Genomic DNA, 18,768 nt, shown 5'->3' with positions numbered 1-18,768 from the left:
ATTGCAGTAGTAATTCGAATTAGCTGACCAAGATGAAAAAACTGCTTCCTACTACCTTGGTCAGCTGGAACTCAAGAGGTTTTAAACACTTGCTAAACAACGATACGAGTGGCCTAGGTAAATTTCACATTATTCTGTTACAAGAGACCTTGTTGCTAAGTTCCATTGTCTGGGCAGGCTATCAAATATATCTGAATCCGGCACGGAAGCCCATAATAGGCAGACCTTCTGCCGGACTATTGGTGGCGTTAAAAGATGAACCGGGATCATCGTCAAGGCTGTGGGCAATGCCAAATACACATATGCTGCTTGTAAGGGCAGTAATCAATGATGACATCTATGCCATCCTTAACATTTACTGGAATCCAGTAGCAGTCACAACTGAGTCCTTTTTTAATGATCTGAACAAACTATTTGACATGGTATCTGCAGATGACAAGATTTCGTATTTTATCTTGGCGGGTGATCTGAATATGAATTGTCCTGCAACAGATGGGGCGCAAAAGAGTAGAAAACTACAACAATGGAACACAATGATTTCCCACAGAAACTTGCATATGTTGAATGGAGCCTTTAAGGAAGACATTCCACCTGCACCAACATGGAAAAGAGGAAACTCTAAATCAATAATTGATTTTATCTATGTGAATGGTGCTTTATGGTCATCAATGTGCTCCTTTTGTGTGGCTCCATCTGTAACAAGTGATCATAATATGTTGTGTGCCACTTGGCAAACCATGGTAAATGCTATTGATGTGAAACATAGGTCATTGGAAGGTGGTTGCCTTGTGGTAAATAGCGGTAAAAACCGCCTATGATGGTCGGAGAATGCCTTGTGGCATTTCAATCAAATTTTATATGATTCCAATGCCTCATCCAATTGGCAAGCTTCAGATATAGGCCTCACATATAGTAATGCAATGCAATTGTATAGTCAACAAAACACAGCGAATACCAAAAAAGAAAGGCATATCCATGTCTTTGATACCACCGTATTTACTCGGAAGAGAATTTATCGTGCAGAAGTACGAAGTTTGGCAAAACTTCCTCTGTCCATTAGACTGCCCCTTATTAAAAAAGTTCGCTTACATTATAATAACTGGGTTAAAAGTCATAGAGCCAATCTCTATCAAAAAGACGGAGCAATTATGCTGTCGACTCTAGCGAATAAAAACATCACAAAAATGTGGGCGATAATTAATCAAACCAATAATGCCCAACAACTAGATCTTCAGACATCGATAGTTGAGGCACATCAATGGGTCGATTACTTCCAATCTGTATATGCTTTACCGCCAAATGCGACTTCGATATTAAAGACACGAGAGGCATTGAGGTTTTGGCTACACATTGATCACAAGGGAATAAAACATCTAATTATGACCTTAAGCAACATATCGAACTCTCTAATGAAAAAACACCCTGAAGTTTGGAGCTCAATTCTCTACAAAATATTTTCTGCAATAAATAAACATCAAAGATTACCTAAAACATGGACGGAAGCTATTACAGTTCCAATTTACAAAAAGGGTGATCGCCAATCACCAACGAGCTATCGCCCAATCTCTTTATTGGATGCTCCTGCGAAAATATTTTGTAGAATAATATTAAAGGAGCTCAATGAGTGGGTAGACAAGAAGAGTCTAAGAGACCGATTCCAGTCAGGATTTGTAAAGGGCATGGGCACAATACCAAACATCTTAGCACTATGAATGATACAATCAGAGCAGGTTGATGGTGGACTCCCCTTATACTTGGGGTTCATTGATTTTAAATCTGCCTTTGATTACATTGATAGACATATGCTGATAACTAAGCTTAGATTACATCAGTGCCCAGTCTCCCTTGTAAATCTAGTGACACTGCTACACTCCACTACTACGATGCGTGTAAAACTAAATATGAATGGCAAACTATCACCAGCCATTCACACATATAGAGGAGTGAAGCAGGGTTGTGCTCTAGCCTCATTTTTATTTAACTTCTTTATTTTCGATCTGGGCCCTACACTAATGAACTGCGTAGCAGATGCGCCTCGCATAGGATCGCAAAAGGTTGCTTATTTATTATACGCAGATGATTTGGTACTACTGTCCCGTACTCCCATAGGTTTACAGAACATGTTAATTCAATTAGGGTCATATGCAACATTAAATAACCTTGTGATCAATACGACCAAATCTCAAATTTTGGTTTGCCACAATAAATTCACCAAAAAATATCATTTGGAATGGTCATTGCAAAACTGCATACTAAACATAGTTCCTAGATATAAATATCTTGGAGTTTATATTGAACATAAGAAAACGTTGAGTACTTTGACATCTGAAATTCGGGTGAAACTAAGCTCCCTGATATCTCAATCCAAAATTATGTTGAGAAGGTATGGGAAGTTTACAATTAAACATATAGTGCTATTCTATAAGACCAAAGTAATCCCAATTTTGCTCTATGGAGTTGAGGCCTTGGCACCACAAAGTCGCAAATTCTGGGATAGCATAGAAGCTAGGTTTTGGAAAAAAGTTCTATCACTTTCCCCAGGAACTCCGCTTGCGTTGCTGAGATTTGAGCTAGGTTTGGTTTCCCTATATGCCCATGTAGTGTGGAAGCAGTGTGCCCTTCTACGGAAAATGCTAGATGGCTTAGGGAAACCGACCTTTATAAACGCATTAGCCCAAAACCTATTAACTGCTAAAACGGGTATGTCAAGGTTGTGGAAAAACCGTACATTGAATGCAGCTGCTGATGCTTCTGTATCAATAGAGCTTCTGTTGAATAACCCTGATCATGCTAAAAATAAAATTCATCAGGCAGATTGGATCTCAAACCTGGAACTTTGCAACAATCTCAAAGACTTCAATCCTGAGGCTTTTGGCCACAAAAGGTATGGGGTAATAGCAGAATATTTACTTAAATTCCCGTCGCATGCATGCAGACGGAAATATTTAAATTTTAGATTTAACCAATATGAAACAAACGAGATCTTGTTTAGAAGAAAGTTAATATCAAAGGAGCAGAATTATTGCTGTTACTGCAAGGTTGATGGACAATGTGAATCACTACAACATCTTATAATTGAATGCCCAATTTTAAATGACATTAGAGTGAAATGCTTTGGGGATAAATTGTTAGTACAAAATGGTACCAGTACTGCACAAATATGGAATTGCTTGTTTTCTAATCCAAGATTGACTATACAGCTTGCAATTGTGCAATTTCTAAATATAATCTTCCCCGATCCGAATTCAAGCTCAAACACTGCTCACCCTAATTTAAAGTGAACGGTGAACGTTGACCCAAATGAGAATATGGAGGATCTTATCTGTTGACAATTTAATTACTCTGTGGTATTTTGTTTTGTTGAGTCATAGTGCTCAAAAATGTGTTAATTAACTTCATCTTTCTTTTTTCCTTTTTATGTGCTTCACATTTGTCCTGACTGTGATGGGCTGTAAATACTGTTTTAACTATTTTTCCTTTTTCTTCTTCTTTTTTTTCCTCTTAAGATGAGGAATAATGTATGTATAACAGTGTATATAAAACATTTGAAAAGTTGGTTTACCAGCTATGACAAATAAAAAAAAAAAAAAAAATATCACCACTTCGGCGACCATCACCCGCCGATTCGAACCGCTGGAGCATCGCTCATCAATTCCTCCTGGTGTCTAAAGCCTGACTCGGCCTAGACAACTGTCATGCGTTCCTGGGTCAGCCCCAAACTGCATCCTTGACAGACGCTTTTCGACAGAACAGCAGAAGTGTATTCGCCCCTACTTGACTCTTGCTTGCTTCCTGCGCTTACACGATCCATCATGCCAAACAGAGTAGGATCTGCTTGCATCCACGTTCAATACTGGGTCTGGCTCTCTCAGCCCACCATAGTCCCGGGAGGATAGCTCAAGCGCCAGCTTGCGCATCTTGGAAGTAAGACAACACGAAGCAACAACAGGTTCGATCCCTGGGTCCGTGCTTAGAAACCTCTGGGTGTTTAAGCGCGTTATAAATACGTAACTAAGACACAAAAAAAAAAAACCACAATTACGCAACTAAGAAAAACAAACAATTCCTGTAACAGCGCCTCGATGCCTGCGGGCTGTGTAAGTGCTTTATAAATGTAAAATAAATAAATAAAAAACTGAATTCAGGTACTGTTGACTCCCAACTGGGCCCTAAAGACTGGTTAGTTAATGATAGCTCCTGTTTTCAACTACAGTATCCTTTTTGTGGCTAGTAATTTACCTACCACTCCTGGAACTACGCTCAAAGTGCTACTTTCTCCAGTCTGTCTCATCTTAGCTGTTTTTCCTTCAGGGAGGGCTTTTGTACAGTGTTTTCTATTTGTTCGATTGCAGATGGTGTGTCTAATTAATGTATATATATTTTCGTTGAAACTTTATTGGACATTCCCTTTACCTTTGTTGTTTTGGGTCATTACTGGTTCACTTTACACCTTTCTTAAAAGCATAGCCTTCCAACAGCCCACGTTACCAAAAAGGCGATGGAGGTATATCTCTTAACTGGGTGTTGAGTGGGATAATTTACTCCTACTCCCCCTAGTTCTCCTGCAGAGCAGAATCCAATTCATCACACCCATACTAGGGACTAATAAATGGGAATACATCTGTGTGTAATTCTACAACACTGATATGGCCCAGACCCTTGTAGCCCCATAGCATAGCACATCACCTTCATATTGATCTAGAATTGAGTTACACCCCCAGTTCGATGCCTGTGGACTGGGAAATGTCCAGAATAAACACAAGCATTAGGCTTATTGCACAACCAAATACGTAAATTTATAATCTCTCAACACTAGGGGCAAGGATAAGAAATCAATTAAATTTGATGAATGTACAGAAAGAGAATGAAGAAGGGCTTGAGTCAGTAGACTGACAATACCTGAAAATATTAATATCCAGCAGTATCAAGCCGGGTAGCACTTGCAAAGTGATAAGACTAATTTCCTGGAACATAGCTAACTCAGAACAAAACTTGGTGATCCAAGATTGGCTTGTTTATATTATATAGCACAACATAATATGTTTCCAAGAGACCTGGGTTTTTCAGAGCATCACCTACAGAGTTTTACAACGTACCATATACCTGCTTCAAAAGGAACCAGGGTATGTCCAAGTGGAGGATTACTGATTTGGGTTAACAAATAAGGAGGTAAATTACAAGATACAAATAGAAAAAATATACAGGTCTTACATATTGGTAAAAGTACTGCACGTTATTTGGTACCGTTTAATATTTACAGTCTCACTTATGGCCCCAAACGTTGTGGTACAATGCATATAATCAACAAAATAACAACTCTAATCTGCCCCTATAAGGAAAAGAAGCATTGACACCATGCCTCATAGTGGCAGGAGATTTGAACATTCAGTTTGAAACCTTTGAGATCTTAGATGGGATTACATCAACCCTATGGAGTGCTTACAGTAAAATGGGCAAGGATCTAATGGCAGATTAACAGGGGACCAACCAGTGAAGCATACCTCTGTAGTTGGGGAGAAGTGATCCCATATAGACTACATCTTAATCACAATGAAGGGATGCCACTTATTTAAGAGCTTTAGCGTACATTAGCGCTTGGAAAGCGATCATCGATCGATTGGCATGGAATTTGTCTGGAGTGGTATAATGGTGACCGACCAATCGGTAGCCCCTGACTTTAATTTCAATATATCCATCTCAGGAAATGCTCGCCAGACAATGAAGTCACAACTGGACATCTGGGCCCCTAGATTATTACTGGTGTTTAAGGTGGCATTTGCGTTAGGCTTGGTACCGCGTTCACGGACAATGGAAGAAATAGTCTCCTTCGATAAAAGGGGGAAGGGAAGACCCCTTGAATTACCAACCTATATCATTATTAGTTACTTTAGGAAAAATATGTGCCAGGGCAGGCCTAACTCATCTGTTGAATTTGGTCAACATAAAACCACAGAATAGATCATCTACAGGCTGGCTTTCAAACAGTCCTGAGTACAATCAACCAATGCCTCAGATTGTATCTTTTAATTCATACATATGTGGAGCTAAGGAAAACTGACCTATACATACCGTTTGTTGACCTTAAAACAGCCTTCAACAGGGTTCTGCGAGGCAAACATTAGGAAGCACTGACAGAAGTAAAAACTCCACCCCAGATACTTAAGGCCATTTTGAGCCTATATTGTGACAATAAAGATATGGCCTGATCTAGCCTTTCAGGGAATACCACAGACCAATCCTATTATTTGCGAATGATGCTGCTCTGATTTCTCTTACACCTGCCAGCCTAAAAAAACTCATGACTTAGTGAAGGATGCACAAGAAATTGATTAGTTGTCAACTACATTTAAACCAGTAAGCAGCCTGTCTGCTGTGGTGTGCGTGTAGGGTCTCCTCTGGCTGATTTGAATATGTACACTGCATTATGTGAATTTCTTGACAAATCCTAATAGAGGTTGGGTTTGTTGTACACACACTATTTGGAGATTGTCCCAAAAATGTTTTGGTACTGTGTGTGGTGAAGATTGTTTTGTCTGTTTGTTCTGTTTTAGCAAACCATTTTGATGTCTTTTTTCTTGAATTGTTCATTTATATCCTGATTCTCACAACGTTAATGTATAGAAAAATGAGATTTATCTCTAAATTGCAATACTGAAGAGTGATTCCTTCTTTATAAATGCAGAGGTCAACAATCCCTTGGGAGTTTCTGTTATGAGCATAGTGTCCTTGGACCTATTCATTTGTATGCTTTGTTTTCTAGTTAACCCTCCTAGGTAGAATAGGTTCCATACCAGGAGCCCAACCTTTTGATTGCAGTACACAGATAGCATGTTTGTGGGTGCCTGTTTTGTATGCAGTACTCAGATAGCAGAGATGCTGATACCTTTACAGTATTCAGACATGCAGAGACTATGATGCCAGTAAACAGACACTGCATAATTATATGTAATGAACTTTAAAATACTTATGAATTTTCAGAAATCAAGGGAATACATGTGCATACTTAACATTGGTATCTCTTTTCTTGTGCAGGTATTTTTTGAGAAACCCCAGGCACGCCATGGTAAGTTATTGGGGTTAAATGATCAGTTGCTTAATCAGCGAGTAGTGTACAGAGCCGGGAATGAAACTTTATATTTTCTTTCAGATGCTGAACAACCCCTTGAACACAAGAACTTAGATATCTTCGAAATCATCACTAGAGAAAATGAAGGTAAGCTCAAACCACAGCGAGTAAAGGTGGGCGCAATCCACAGAGTCGGAGAATAGAGGTGTCAGCAAAGCACAGAAATAACATATAAGGTCACAACATGGACAGTAAAGGGTAGAGGAAACATCAGAGAGAAACAAGTAAGAGACATCTGCAAGGAATTATTGCAAGTGTGCCTATATGAGAATAATATAAGAGGACATCACTAATAAAATTGAGGTAAGAGCAATCCATAGAGGATAAGGTAGGTGAAAAACAGCAAACCATGGACAGTGAGTATAAAAGTGAGAGAAAATCACAGTGAGTAAGTATAAGAGAACGCCAAAGAGCATATCTATAAGTGCAAAGAAAACTACACAAAGGTAAGAGCAAAGCAAAGAGAATAAAGGAAAGAGCCAATCACTAGCAGCAACTGGAAATCATAACAACTAGCATACCATCAAGAGGCAAAGAAAAACAAGAACAACCCAGAGGGAAAATGTGAAAAATCGTATCCAAGAGAATACCATATTTGAAGGCTAAAATCCCAGGCCTTTTTGATTGTTTATACTAAACTGCATGGGGTAAGCTGTTTCTAAAACTGAGATCTGCTAATCAGATCCCACTTTCATAGTACTCCATGCTATAAAAAAAAAGCATAGTACAACCATGTGCCTTGTTGAGAGAGACTACTGACATAGCCAGCAGCTGCCCTGCCATAGCCGCAGGAAAGGTTCAAAGGTCACATGTGCATTCCTAAACAGCTGCTGGTACACCAAATTCCAAATGATAGAGATAGTTTTTTAATCATCTGCGATTCTTTTCCTAATCCAATAATGTTGTGCCATAGTAAGCCTGGAGGTAGGTTACACTTTAAATATAAGCCAGACATCTAGTTCAAACAAAATGGCTACTCGAATCAGACAATTATAAATCCACAAGCATTTGCATGTCAAATTGGTCTCAGCTTGGAAGGGCTGGCGAGCATTAGATGCCTGGTCTGTGTGTGCCCACAACAAACACATGGAACCATTCCCAGAAAGCTGACAATCTGATCCGCCATGGTAAATTATGTAAGTAAAATTATTATTACACACACGGAAAAGGTAACAACATTGTTGCTGTTTGTTTATTGGACAAATGAGGCATGTGTACTATTTGCGAAAATTGTGAACAGAGCATGTGTCATCTCATTATTGCGCACAATATTATCATATTATTATTTTGGATCGTATTTAGTGATAATGACTAAAGCAGTGAAGATGTGATGCCATGTGCATATTGCATTAGCATGCAATTGACCGCAGCAGAGTTTAAATGTTTAAATGCACACATTAATGGTACCAGAACTTCAAAACATTTGTAAATGCCTTGCGTGGAGTTACCTGACATATTTAACAGTCCAATTGGTAAGATGGTAATCTCTAGGAGGGGGTGGTGGGGTTCCCTGCCGCACCTAAAAGATCTAAGTTAGGATGTCTGTCAACTCAAAGTGTCCACCGTCCTGTGTCACGAAAACCTTGCTTCTGACACTAGAAACTATAAATAAAGTAGTGTCGTTCGTGCCAATCCCAAGGAAATTACTCCCTTGTCCTGGGTTGTTGTAACAGTTCTATTCAGTTGAAAACAGTCTTGTGTCTCACACATTGTCAGGGAGTGTAGCTCTTATCCCCTGCTCGTAATGTTCCAAACAATACTTCTGACGTTTTATAAGGGGGTATGACTCCCTTCGCCTGATGGTAGGGTCCCAAACACTCTGGTAGTCCTTTTGGGTGGGTCAGGAAAATAACTCTCTTTTCCTGACGTATGTTTTCAGAGCCTGGGGGAATGACTCCCTTCCCCAGCTCTCTTTTTGACCTAACTGCTGATCTGAGTTTTCTGTTGCTTCAAACAGCCTTGGGGAATAACTCCCTTCCTCAGACCTTCTTGGACTTTACCAACTTTAATGCCGTTTTTGGCTACCAGGTGAATGACTCCTTTCTCCTGGTATCAGGCTCTCAGTTCATCACAACCTGGGGAAATTACTCCCTTTCCTTGGCCTTCTTTCCATCAGGCTTCACTCCTATAACACCCAATTCTGGTTTCACCTCTTCTTTGACTTGGCCCACTTTGTTCACCTCCCTACCAAGTACTGCCGTTAGGAAGATGACTCGTATCTTCATCTTGTTTCTCAACCTTTTTGATCGTTAGTGGCCCAGGGGCTACCACCAACAAGAGGAAGACATCCTCAGATGCAAAATGCACACTCTCTCACATTGGAGTCCTTGGCCCTTCTCTGGTGGTCAGTGATTTTGGCACTATCCCTGACCCCAGGATTATTTCCTCTTATGAACAGTTCACTTGAACTTGCTTTTAAATTAGGGGACTGGTGCATGCCCCTGTTTCCCCATGTGATGTTATTCGGTTGCCAGGACCCTCTCGTGCCCCCACCGGTCAACCTGCTCTCTCCTGTACCTTCTGGGCTCTTTTTTTCCGCTAGGATCCGGTCTCTCCTGGGGTCTGCATGGTCCTTTTTCGCTCTTCGGCATCTTCCAACGGGTTCTGGGTCTCTGTGGTGGCTCCGCAGCCTTGGGCTTTTTTCAGTGTCTGCACTCGTTATGGACTGCATGGTGCATCTCCTCCTGGAGGCCGCACTACTGCCTTGCAGCTTCTCACAGGGTCTTGTGTTAGACCTCCTAGAGATGCGTCAACTCCTCTGATGGGGTTCCGGTTTCCAGCCCTTTGAATCTCCCAAGCCGAACAACTTCCACAAACGCTGTTACTCCGGGATGGCTTGACATTGTGTTCTTCCTGCATCCATGCATCCGCTTCTTGTCGGTACCTGCCTCGCAGGTATTCTTCTTCATCTCAGTACTAGAGTCAGCAAATGATATAATGCTACAATAGCAGATGGAAGTGTTAGTAAGTGAAGGTTGGCTAGAAGATGGCAAAGGGTTTGGTAAGGTTAGGTTAGGGATATTGTGCCTAATTCTACCCAGGTATCCATCCTTCTACTCAGGGCAGGAGTCTCTCCCCTTGAGATCCTCCCACATTGTACCACCCCCAAGAGGACTATTGAGTAGCAACCCCACCTCCCAGGCCTCATAGAAAGGGACTGCCATCTTGAGCGAAGTGAAGAGAGTAAGTGACTAGTCACATATGACAAAGACATTCTCACAGTAGGGTGCAGATTACTGGAGTCCTTTTGAAGTAGGCATCCATGCAAAGAGGATGGAGTCAAAGTAGCCCAGCTGAGGGGTTTAGCTTAAGAGAGGGGTTAGACCATCTTGATTCTCTTAGGGAACCCGAAATTTCCTGCACCCTTCCTACTTCTTGCAGACAAAGCATCTGTTATGACATCGGAATGCTAAGGAAACTTGTTACATCAGTCTGTATTAGACCCCTGACAACATGATTGCTTTGTACCAGTCAACTGCAGCATATATTTGATAATGGGGACATTCTCCCCTTAGTTGATTCATCATTCAACTTCAAGACAGGAAGGATGCACCTGGAACTCTTTTGGTGATACAGTCAATTACAAATTCCTCTTCTATAGAGGTGAAGACAGAAGGCTCCAAGGAAGAAGAAAGTTCTTCTCCTACCCATTCAAAGGATGCATTTGGTGACAAGTTGTGTGGACAAGGCCTATTGCAATGGAGGCATCCAGGACTCTACCACTTGGGGTGACAGACACCTGTAAGTGCCCTCAACAAAAATCCCTTATTGGGAAAGCCAGAAAAAAGAACTCACCTTTCCCCTGAGACCATGGACTGGGTCTACCAGCAACCACAGAACCACCTAAGTTATCCCCGTCTCCTCTGACATCTCTGAACCACCTTGATGCCAGTTTGAGCACCTTCAATGATGTACAAGCAGTTATAAAGGAATTGCCAGAGTCATCTTTGACCTCAACGCTCCACTGCCTCCACATCTCTGAATTCGACTTAACGATGCCGAAGATCTGCCATCTCTACATTTGAGACCTGCTGAGTCTTTTTTTGTTCCCATCACCACCTGCCTGATAACCACCTTCTTAGACCTGCAAGCCATAACTGCTGTAATATCGTGACACTGTACTGAGCCAACTAATCCCACTGGCTGCCAAAGGCCTGTCTCTTCTTCAACACACCAAGACCGCAGACAAGAACATAAGTTATTCATAATGGTCCTGTTACCCTCGTCTATCTTAAAGTTTCCTGATGATCTATAAAACCTGTGAGAAACCCAACGGTGTCTTACTTACTAGTCCCTGGGGATCTGTCATCAAGGTGGCCAGGACACATCCATCGCTATTGGATCCAGTTTCTGGGGGTGGCCCAGTGCAGGAGGATCTCCTGGATGGGGGGTCCTCGGGGAGTGGAAGTGGGACACCGAAGTTTGAGACGCTGTAGCCCCTACTTTGTGACAGTGACACCTTTTCCCCATCCTTCCTGGTAGGATGCATAGAAACTCTACCCCCACCCTCTTTCCAACACAAACACTTTCTCACGATGTGAATGACAATGGACTAATATCTGAGCCGTTTACCTGACATGTACCAACAGAAGGGTAAGGCAGAGTCATGCAATTGCTGACAACTACACACAACTGACTACCCTTTCCCTACCCCATCGGGATAAAAGGCGGAGCACAAGAGCACACTCCGGGCAAGGCCGAAGGCACAAGGAGGCAGCCATTCCAGTGCGGCAGTTCAAACGGGGAAGAAATGCGGCGAGACCTGAAAGGCCATCAAGGAGGGAGTTGCCCTTGTCCTTTTCAACACAAGGCCGCAAATGGATGTCAGCGGTACGAGGCACCTGCCCGCACTGATAGGCAGGGCAGGGAGACAAGGTTGCCATGGTGGTACCATCCTTGACTCCCGCTGCAAAGGAACTGCCAACGCTTTCAGCACAGTCGGTGAGTCAGACGAAGCTGATAGTCACCCAAACTGTGTTGAGCTCAAGGTTGCAGTGGCAACAGTGAGAAGATAATTAGACAAGAGGTCTTTTGTGAACACATTGGTACCAGAAATAGAGTGGCCTCGCACCACGTGGGCGCCCAGTCGAAGATCTCTGGCTGGTACCCCTTTTACAAGCAAAGATACTGTGTTGAATATTGGGAAGAAAGAGAATTACAAGTACCAAGAGGCCATAGGGAAGGCCGGTACAGAGAGTTAAGGTGGTCATACAAGGGTTGAACCAAATCCCTTGTACAATCAAAAGTCCTTAACTCATTGATGAAGTTTTGACATTGTGAAATAGGTGTTTGCGCTCGGCTGAGGGAAAAGCAGTGCGAACTGTTTAGGCATGAAAGCCGTGCTTACTATAAGCAAACAGCGAGTCAAGATCGCCCTTCAGAAGTCTCTGTTTGGATGGGTTAGTGCTCTGGAAGATCTGAACCCGGATGAGGGGACCTCACTTAACAATAGGGGTTGTTTAAAAAGACATTAAGACTCTTTGAAAATCACAACTGTGCAAAGCCTGACTGGGGCCTTTAGAGAAAGCCTGACTGGGGGCTTGAGAAAAAGCCTGACTGGGTGCTGAGACCTGGATTTAGGTAAAGGGAAGAACCTAAAGGGTCTAGAAGGACCTTTTGTTGAAAATGAACTGCTACTTTGGCAAATGTGAACCCGGCTGATGGATGCATGCAAATTAGGGTGAGCATGAATACACCCGTGAACATTGGAATGGCAAGTGTGAACCCGATCGAGGGATGTCCACAGTGAGTGGTTGGTCGGAACCCGACTAAGGGAGGCTGACAAAGGAGAGAAGGATCGGAGCCCGCCTGAGGGGGATCCAAGGATGAGGGGTAATCACTCAACGCAAAAGATAATAGAAGGAACTTTTGTTTTGTTGTTTTGGCGTATCAGGCTCTCTGAAGCAAGAGACTTTGCATGAGAAGAGACATGGGCACAATAGGCCCAGATACCGAGAAAAGGAAATGTAAGCTTGTGCTGAGAATCCCAGGAGTGTGCTGTGCTCGATATTCCTGCTTTGTCCCGTGCTAAAAACGTAGGGAAGGGAGACCCCGGCCATAACATCCTGACTTATCCTTTTTTGAACCCTTCTTTCTTTTCTTATGAACATTATCCCACAGTATTTTGTAACATAGCAGTAAGGATTGGCGATAGGTTTCTTGGTATAGGCCCTTTTATTTGACTAGACTCCACTAGGACTGTATTATTATTATTTGATGGTTGTAGCGTGCTCCCCTCTTATATTTAGGTTTAGATTAGGCGTTCATCTCACCCATTTTAGAGTTTAATGAACACCCTTGAACAGTGATCATTTGTGTCTGTCTTACTTTGATGCCATGCCTTTCTTACAGACCCCACTCTTTGCCTTTTCAGGACACTTTTAAGTACCTTTGACATTTGCTGCTCGGATCAATTGCCTGCCCCCTCACCTTCACCCAGGGAGCCTCCTTTCCTCTCAAGTCTGCATTCTCTGTGTTTCCTTTACAGGGTTGGGCCTTTAGTGTTTATAATCAGCTGTGTGCATGGTTAGTTTCATTCATGTTCACATTTTTAAAGAATCTTGGTTGAACATTATGTTTTTTTGGTACCACTGTACTGTTGTTCTTTTTGTTTCATCCGTACCAGCTCACATCTCTCCTGACGAGTTTAGCCTACCCTCGGCCCAAGTTACCAAAGGAGATGACGCGGGAATGCCTGACAGTCTGTGCCTGTTTCACCTTTATGTTTGCAATCACTGCTGGTTTTGCAGTAGAGTGGGTCTGAATAGGCACTTAAGTCACTACTCATTCCTGTACTCCTGCCGGGCAGTACTCAATGCAAGGTAATTGTTGTGGTGTGGCCATTCCACAATAATGCTTGAGAGTCAAAGCTTGGGGTACTCTCTCTCTCTCTCTCTCTCTCTCTCTCTCTCTCTCTCTCTCTCTATCTCTCTGTCTCTCTCTCTCTCTCTCTCTCTTCTCTCTCTTCTCTCTCTCTCTCTCTCTTCTTCTGAAGGTCCCCTTCAGAATTGGCACATTGAGAAATGTGATAGTTCTCGCAGCTCCTTGCCTGAAATGCTGAATACTTCAAGATTGATGAGACAGATGCGCAGCCTTCATTCCTAAAAAGCAGTGAGAAAGAAGTATTTGTAGAATTTGTGGGAAAGTAATTGATTCCCCAAAGGGTTCAATCAGAGATGTAGTTCACTCTGGACCCAAGAGATTTAACAGGGGTGGGCAACAGGCTCTCGTTATGGTTGCAAACAGCGCCTTTTAAAAATCAGCTGTCCAAACTTCACTTTTGAGGAAGAGAAATGCTGCAGCAAAGACTAGTAACAAAATCACAAAAATCCAATTTAATTTTTTTGCACTAACTGAAAGTAATAGGTAATGATGATGGCCTTAGCTTTCAGATTCCCATAGATGTCTTACTCAGATGGTCAACACTAAGCAACAACGTGCCACTGTGATTTCCTGCATAATTCCCCACCCAGGCTACGGTGAGACAAATGCATACATTGGCAAAGGTTACCCAACTAAGACAGCAAAAGAACATGTCTTTTAGAATAGTTTAAACAACATATTCAGGCATCTCCTCTGTCAATAATATATGTGTGTAACTGTGACAAGGCCTGAAAATTAAAAGATACTCTCTTAGAAGGGTATTAAAATATGTCTCACGTACAAAGTAGGCGTGTTGGGTTAGTTGGGCTTGCTTTTCCATTGGGGGCAGGAGAGTAGAATGGGCAGAAATAAGTGGCATGCTTGCAGATCAGTGTATCCACAAGACCAGAGCTAAACTCCTGCACAAGCGAGACTCTGAGCATGAAATTGCCCTACTCCTAGGAGCTACCAATTTCCAATTAAAAGATGAAGCACATCATTGGGCGAGGCGACCTGCCCACTTCCCAGCAGCCAGAGGGCAGGTCGTTTTTATCTCCAGCAAGTTAATTCAGTTGGCTGCTTCCCTCTCAGGTTATGTTGTAGTTTTCAGAGCCAAAATGCTTCTTGTGTTAAATGTGCACTTTACAAATCATTTTAACATAGGAGCATAACATGAGTTCTTGCTTGCTGGCTCCTGCAGAAGCATAAAGCCCTCCAAACCAACTCACACCCCCTAATTTCTAGAGGGTTCGGCGAATGGGGATCAGACACTTCAACTTGGAACACACAACTGCGTCAACTTCACATTGAGTCCGAGATGTCAAAATATTGCATGTGCATGTTCGATGCACACCGTCTACTACATAACACAGGGGATGGAGGAAGCTGTTAGTGCAAATCTGGAAGGGGACGTGGTACAATTTAAGACAGATAGAAGTCCACCTGTCTGATGCATCCTGCACATGTTGTGTGTGCATGTATTAATGGCCCACATCCTCATGTTCAATAAGAGGGAGATGGGTTGCATTCCAACCCAAGGGGCAACGACAAAAGGGGATAGGACATGGAACGAGCATGTCTGGAACACCTCACAATAGATTGAGGGCACAAGTGATGCATTACTGGCTGGGAAAAGGGACATGTTAAGCTCATTGAGAGCAACTTTCAAGTAATTCAAAAAGTACTAGAGTCAGAAAATTGCAAAGTCTATTGTGATGCTGAAAATGTATAAATGGGCAGATTCTTAGCTCTGCAGAGGCATCAGATCACGTATTTCAAACCCTTTCAAGGGATCTTTTTTGTTTTTGCTAAATCTGTATTCCATCAGTCAATGCTCTGCTCTCATTATATAGATAGTTCGCAGCTATTGCACCATGGAGACATTGCTGTGAAACCTGGCCGCAGTGCTATAATATGTGCAGACAGCAGCTGTTATTGGCCCAAATCCAGCACTGGAACAGTCGTAGTGCCATTTACTCTCAGCGGTTATGGTGAGTGTCATTCTACCCCAGGGGTATTTACCATGCCTATTATATGTCTATCTGATGTTTTTTCTCTTTGGTTTCAAACTTCCCATTAGACAAGCTATTTATTGCACTCTTTTGTTCTGTAGGTTCAAGTGATGTTGCCTTACTTACTGAGGCGATGATGGAATATAAATCGATGACCTGCATTCGATTTGTGAATCGCACAACTGAAAATGACTATCTTCAGATTTCAAGTGGCAATGGGTAAATACAAGGCCAGCTCTTGGGTATAAGCTATCAATAACGTGACATTGTCCAGCCAAAATGGCAGGAATGAGAGCAGTAGTCAACAAATGCTATGTCAAACGTTTCTTCAATATTAGGATGTTCTGAATATAAAGTGGCTGGGCCCAAGATTCCTCTGGCCAATTAAGCTGTCTGCCCGTGATCTCAAAGATCTGATATCAACCCCTCTCTATAAAAAGATAATGATAGACAGTAGGTATTAATTCTTTGCAAATACCAAAGCGACATTAGCAACCCAAATACTGGAACATACACTACATCCCCTAAGCATTTTTCTAACTGTATGCTATCCCTCTGCTACCATAAAGAAGAATGGTTTGAATTAATTTTATAAGGTGCCGTCTCTCGAAACTAACAACTCAAACAGGAAAACAAAAACTATACTATAAGCACAACGACAAAGCGATGTGCAAATAGGTAACGGTACAAACAAAATTTGAATGGTTGACAGGTAGCCATAGAGGTAGGCTCACAACGATAAAGGGAGTATTTTAAATAGATAAAGACTGCAGCAGACAAGACTTTAATTGTTTTTTTTTTAAAAAGGTGGAGTGTAGGAAAAGAACGAATGTCCAGAGGAAGAGCATTCCAAAGTTTGGGAGCTAAGAGTTGAAACAAGTGAAACTTAGAAGATGAGGGACAGACAGAAGAACTTGAGAGGCTGAGCGAAGGTCCCGAGAGGTGTGATTTAGGGAGATAAAGGAGCAGAGATATGGAAGAACCCGAGAAGGAATGTCCTTGAAGATAAAACATAAAAACTGAAATTCACAGTGTTCTTTCATAGGGAGCCAATGAAGATGTGACAAAAAAGGAGAAATGTTTGAGGCTGAGGTAAGACAAAACATGGCAGTGCGAATAATTGAGCGTAATTGTAGAAAAGCATAAGTAGGGAGGTCCACATAAACGAAACAACAACAGCTGAGTCGTGAAAGAATTATGGTTTGTAAAAGTGCACTCAAAGAGGTGAAGGGCAAAAGGTGGTGAATTTACCTTGAAGATAAGACATAAAAATTGAAATTCAGAGTGTTCTTTCATAGGGAGCCAATGAAGATGTGACAAAAAAGGAGAAATGTTTCAGGCTAGGGTAAGGCAAAACATGGCAGTGCAAATAATTGAGGTAATTGTAGAAAAGCATAAATAGGGAGGTCCACATAAAGGAAACAACAACAGTTGAGTCGTGAAAGAATTATGGTTTGTAAAAGTGTACTGAAGGGATGAAGGGCAAAAGGTGGTGAATTTTCCTGATGATAAAGAGGTGAGAATGGCAGGATCGGACGATAGTAGAAATTTAAGGCTAAAGCAAAAGAGAGGAGTTGAAAACAAATCCAAGATTACACGCTTGATGACTAATGGGGAGGTGGAGAGGAGGGAAAGATATGGATGGGGGAATAATAGAGGCAGAAGCGGGAAAAAACAATATTTCTGTTTTGTTTGGGTTAAGGCAAAGAAACCGAGTAGCCATCCATGATTCTATGGCAGAAAGACAAGAAGAGAGTTGCTGTTCAAGGGAATCTGTCAAGGAAGAACAGGAAATGAAAATCTCAATGTCGTCTGCATAGAGGTGAACCTGGTAACCATGGTCGGGGACTAGCATAGCCAAAGCGGATGCGTAAACGGAGGAATAAGAGAGGACGGAGGACAGAACCATGGTGTACTCTGATGGGTAGGGGATGTGTTGAGAAATTGCCCCTTTCCACGAGACGGAAAAGAAATGGTTAGATATGCAAGAGGAGAACCATTGAAGGGCAGTGTCAGAATTATTTCTTTTTTTAATTTTATTTAACTTTTACACAGAGTTACAACTTCACATTTCCACACAGTCAATTGGTGTATACATAGAAAGTAATTCAGCAGTATAAGTGAGCAGCAAGATTTACATTATAATACTTCTACATTAGCAGCTTTCCCCACGCTTTTATTGATCAAATATTGACGGAATCCTCCCCATATATTTTTTCGGACGATTCGTTAAGGGCAGCAGGCTAGAGTACAATTCTTCTTTGTCATTAGCCCAGGCCATGTCACTCACCCATTAGTCTACCGTGGGAGATACCTTGCTCTTCCACCTCATCAGTAGGACTCGTTTGGCTAGCAAGAGTCCTACATTAAGCAGTTTTCGTTTCATCAGGTTCATTTTAAGCATGAAGCCCAGTATACATGCCTCCTGTTCCCATGTGGCAGGCTGGTCTACCATTTCTTCTAGTGCTTCACAAACCTTAGCCCAGTATTCAGAAAAGATTCTACACAACCACAACATGTGTATCAAATCGGCATCCTCATTTGTGCACCTTGTGCACCTCCCATCCACAGTTACATACATTTTCTTGAGGCGGGCTGGCGTAAGGTATACCCTTTTGAGTGTTTTGAAATGGATTAGCCTATATCTGGAGTTAAACGATATTTGCTTTGTGAGCTTGCAGAGTTGTGTCCAATGTGCCTCAGTGATGAAGATACCTCGGTCTGTTTCCCATTCCTTTTAAATGTCCGGTGTTAGCACTTTCCTAGTAG

The 18,768-nt window shown here is 42.0% G+C and overlaps 1 protein-coding gene across 1 annotated transcript in view; it reads left to right on the top strand.

Moving 5' to 3' along the window:
* LOC138567765 (uncharacterized) overlaps positions 1-18,768 on the top strand; it is a 45,981-nt gene that overhangs the window by 1,327 nt on the left and 25,886 nt on the right. The window contains exons 2-5 of the mRNA XM_069646255.1: positions 7,033-7,063; positions 7,148-7,213; positions 15,841-15,978; positions 16,101-16,218. Coding sequence (XP_069502356.1) covers positions 7,033-7,063; positions 7,148-7,213; positions 15,841-15,978; positions 16,101-16,218 — 353 coding nt within the window. The remainder of the gene's footprint in view (positions 1-7,032; positions 7,064-7,147; positions 7,214-15,840; positions 15,979-16,100; positions 16,219-18,768) is intronic.

The sequence above is a fragment of the Ambystoma mexicanum genome, chromosome 2p (genome assembly GCF_040938575.1).
Source record: "Ambystoma mexicanum isolate Mex_15411 chromosome 2p, UKY_AmexF1_1, whole genome shotgun sequence".
Lineage (NCBI taxonomy): Eukaryota > Metazoa > Chordata > Amphibia > Caudata > Ambystomatidae > Ambystoma > Ambystoma mexicanum.
Note: the sequence above shows the minus strand (reverse complement) of the source record. Positions and strands in the feature narration are given on the sequence as shown.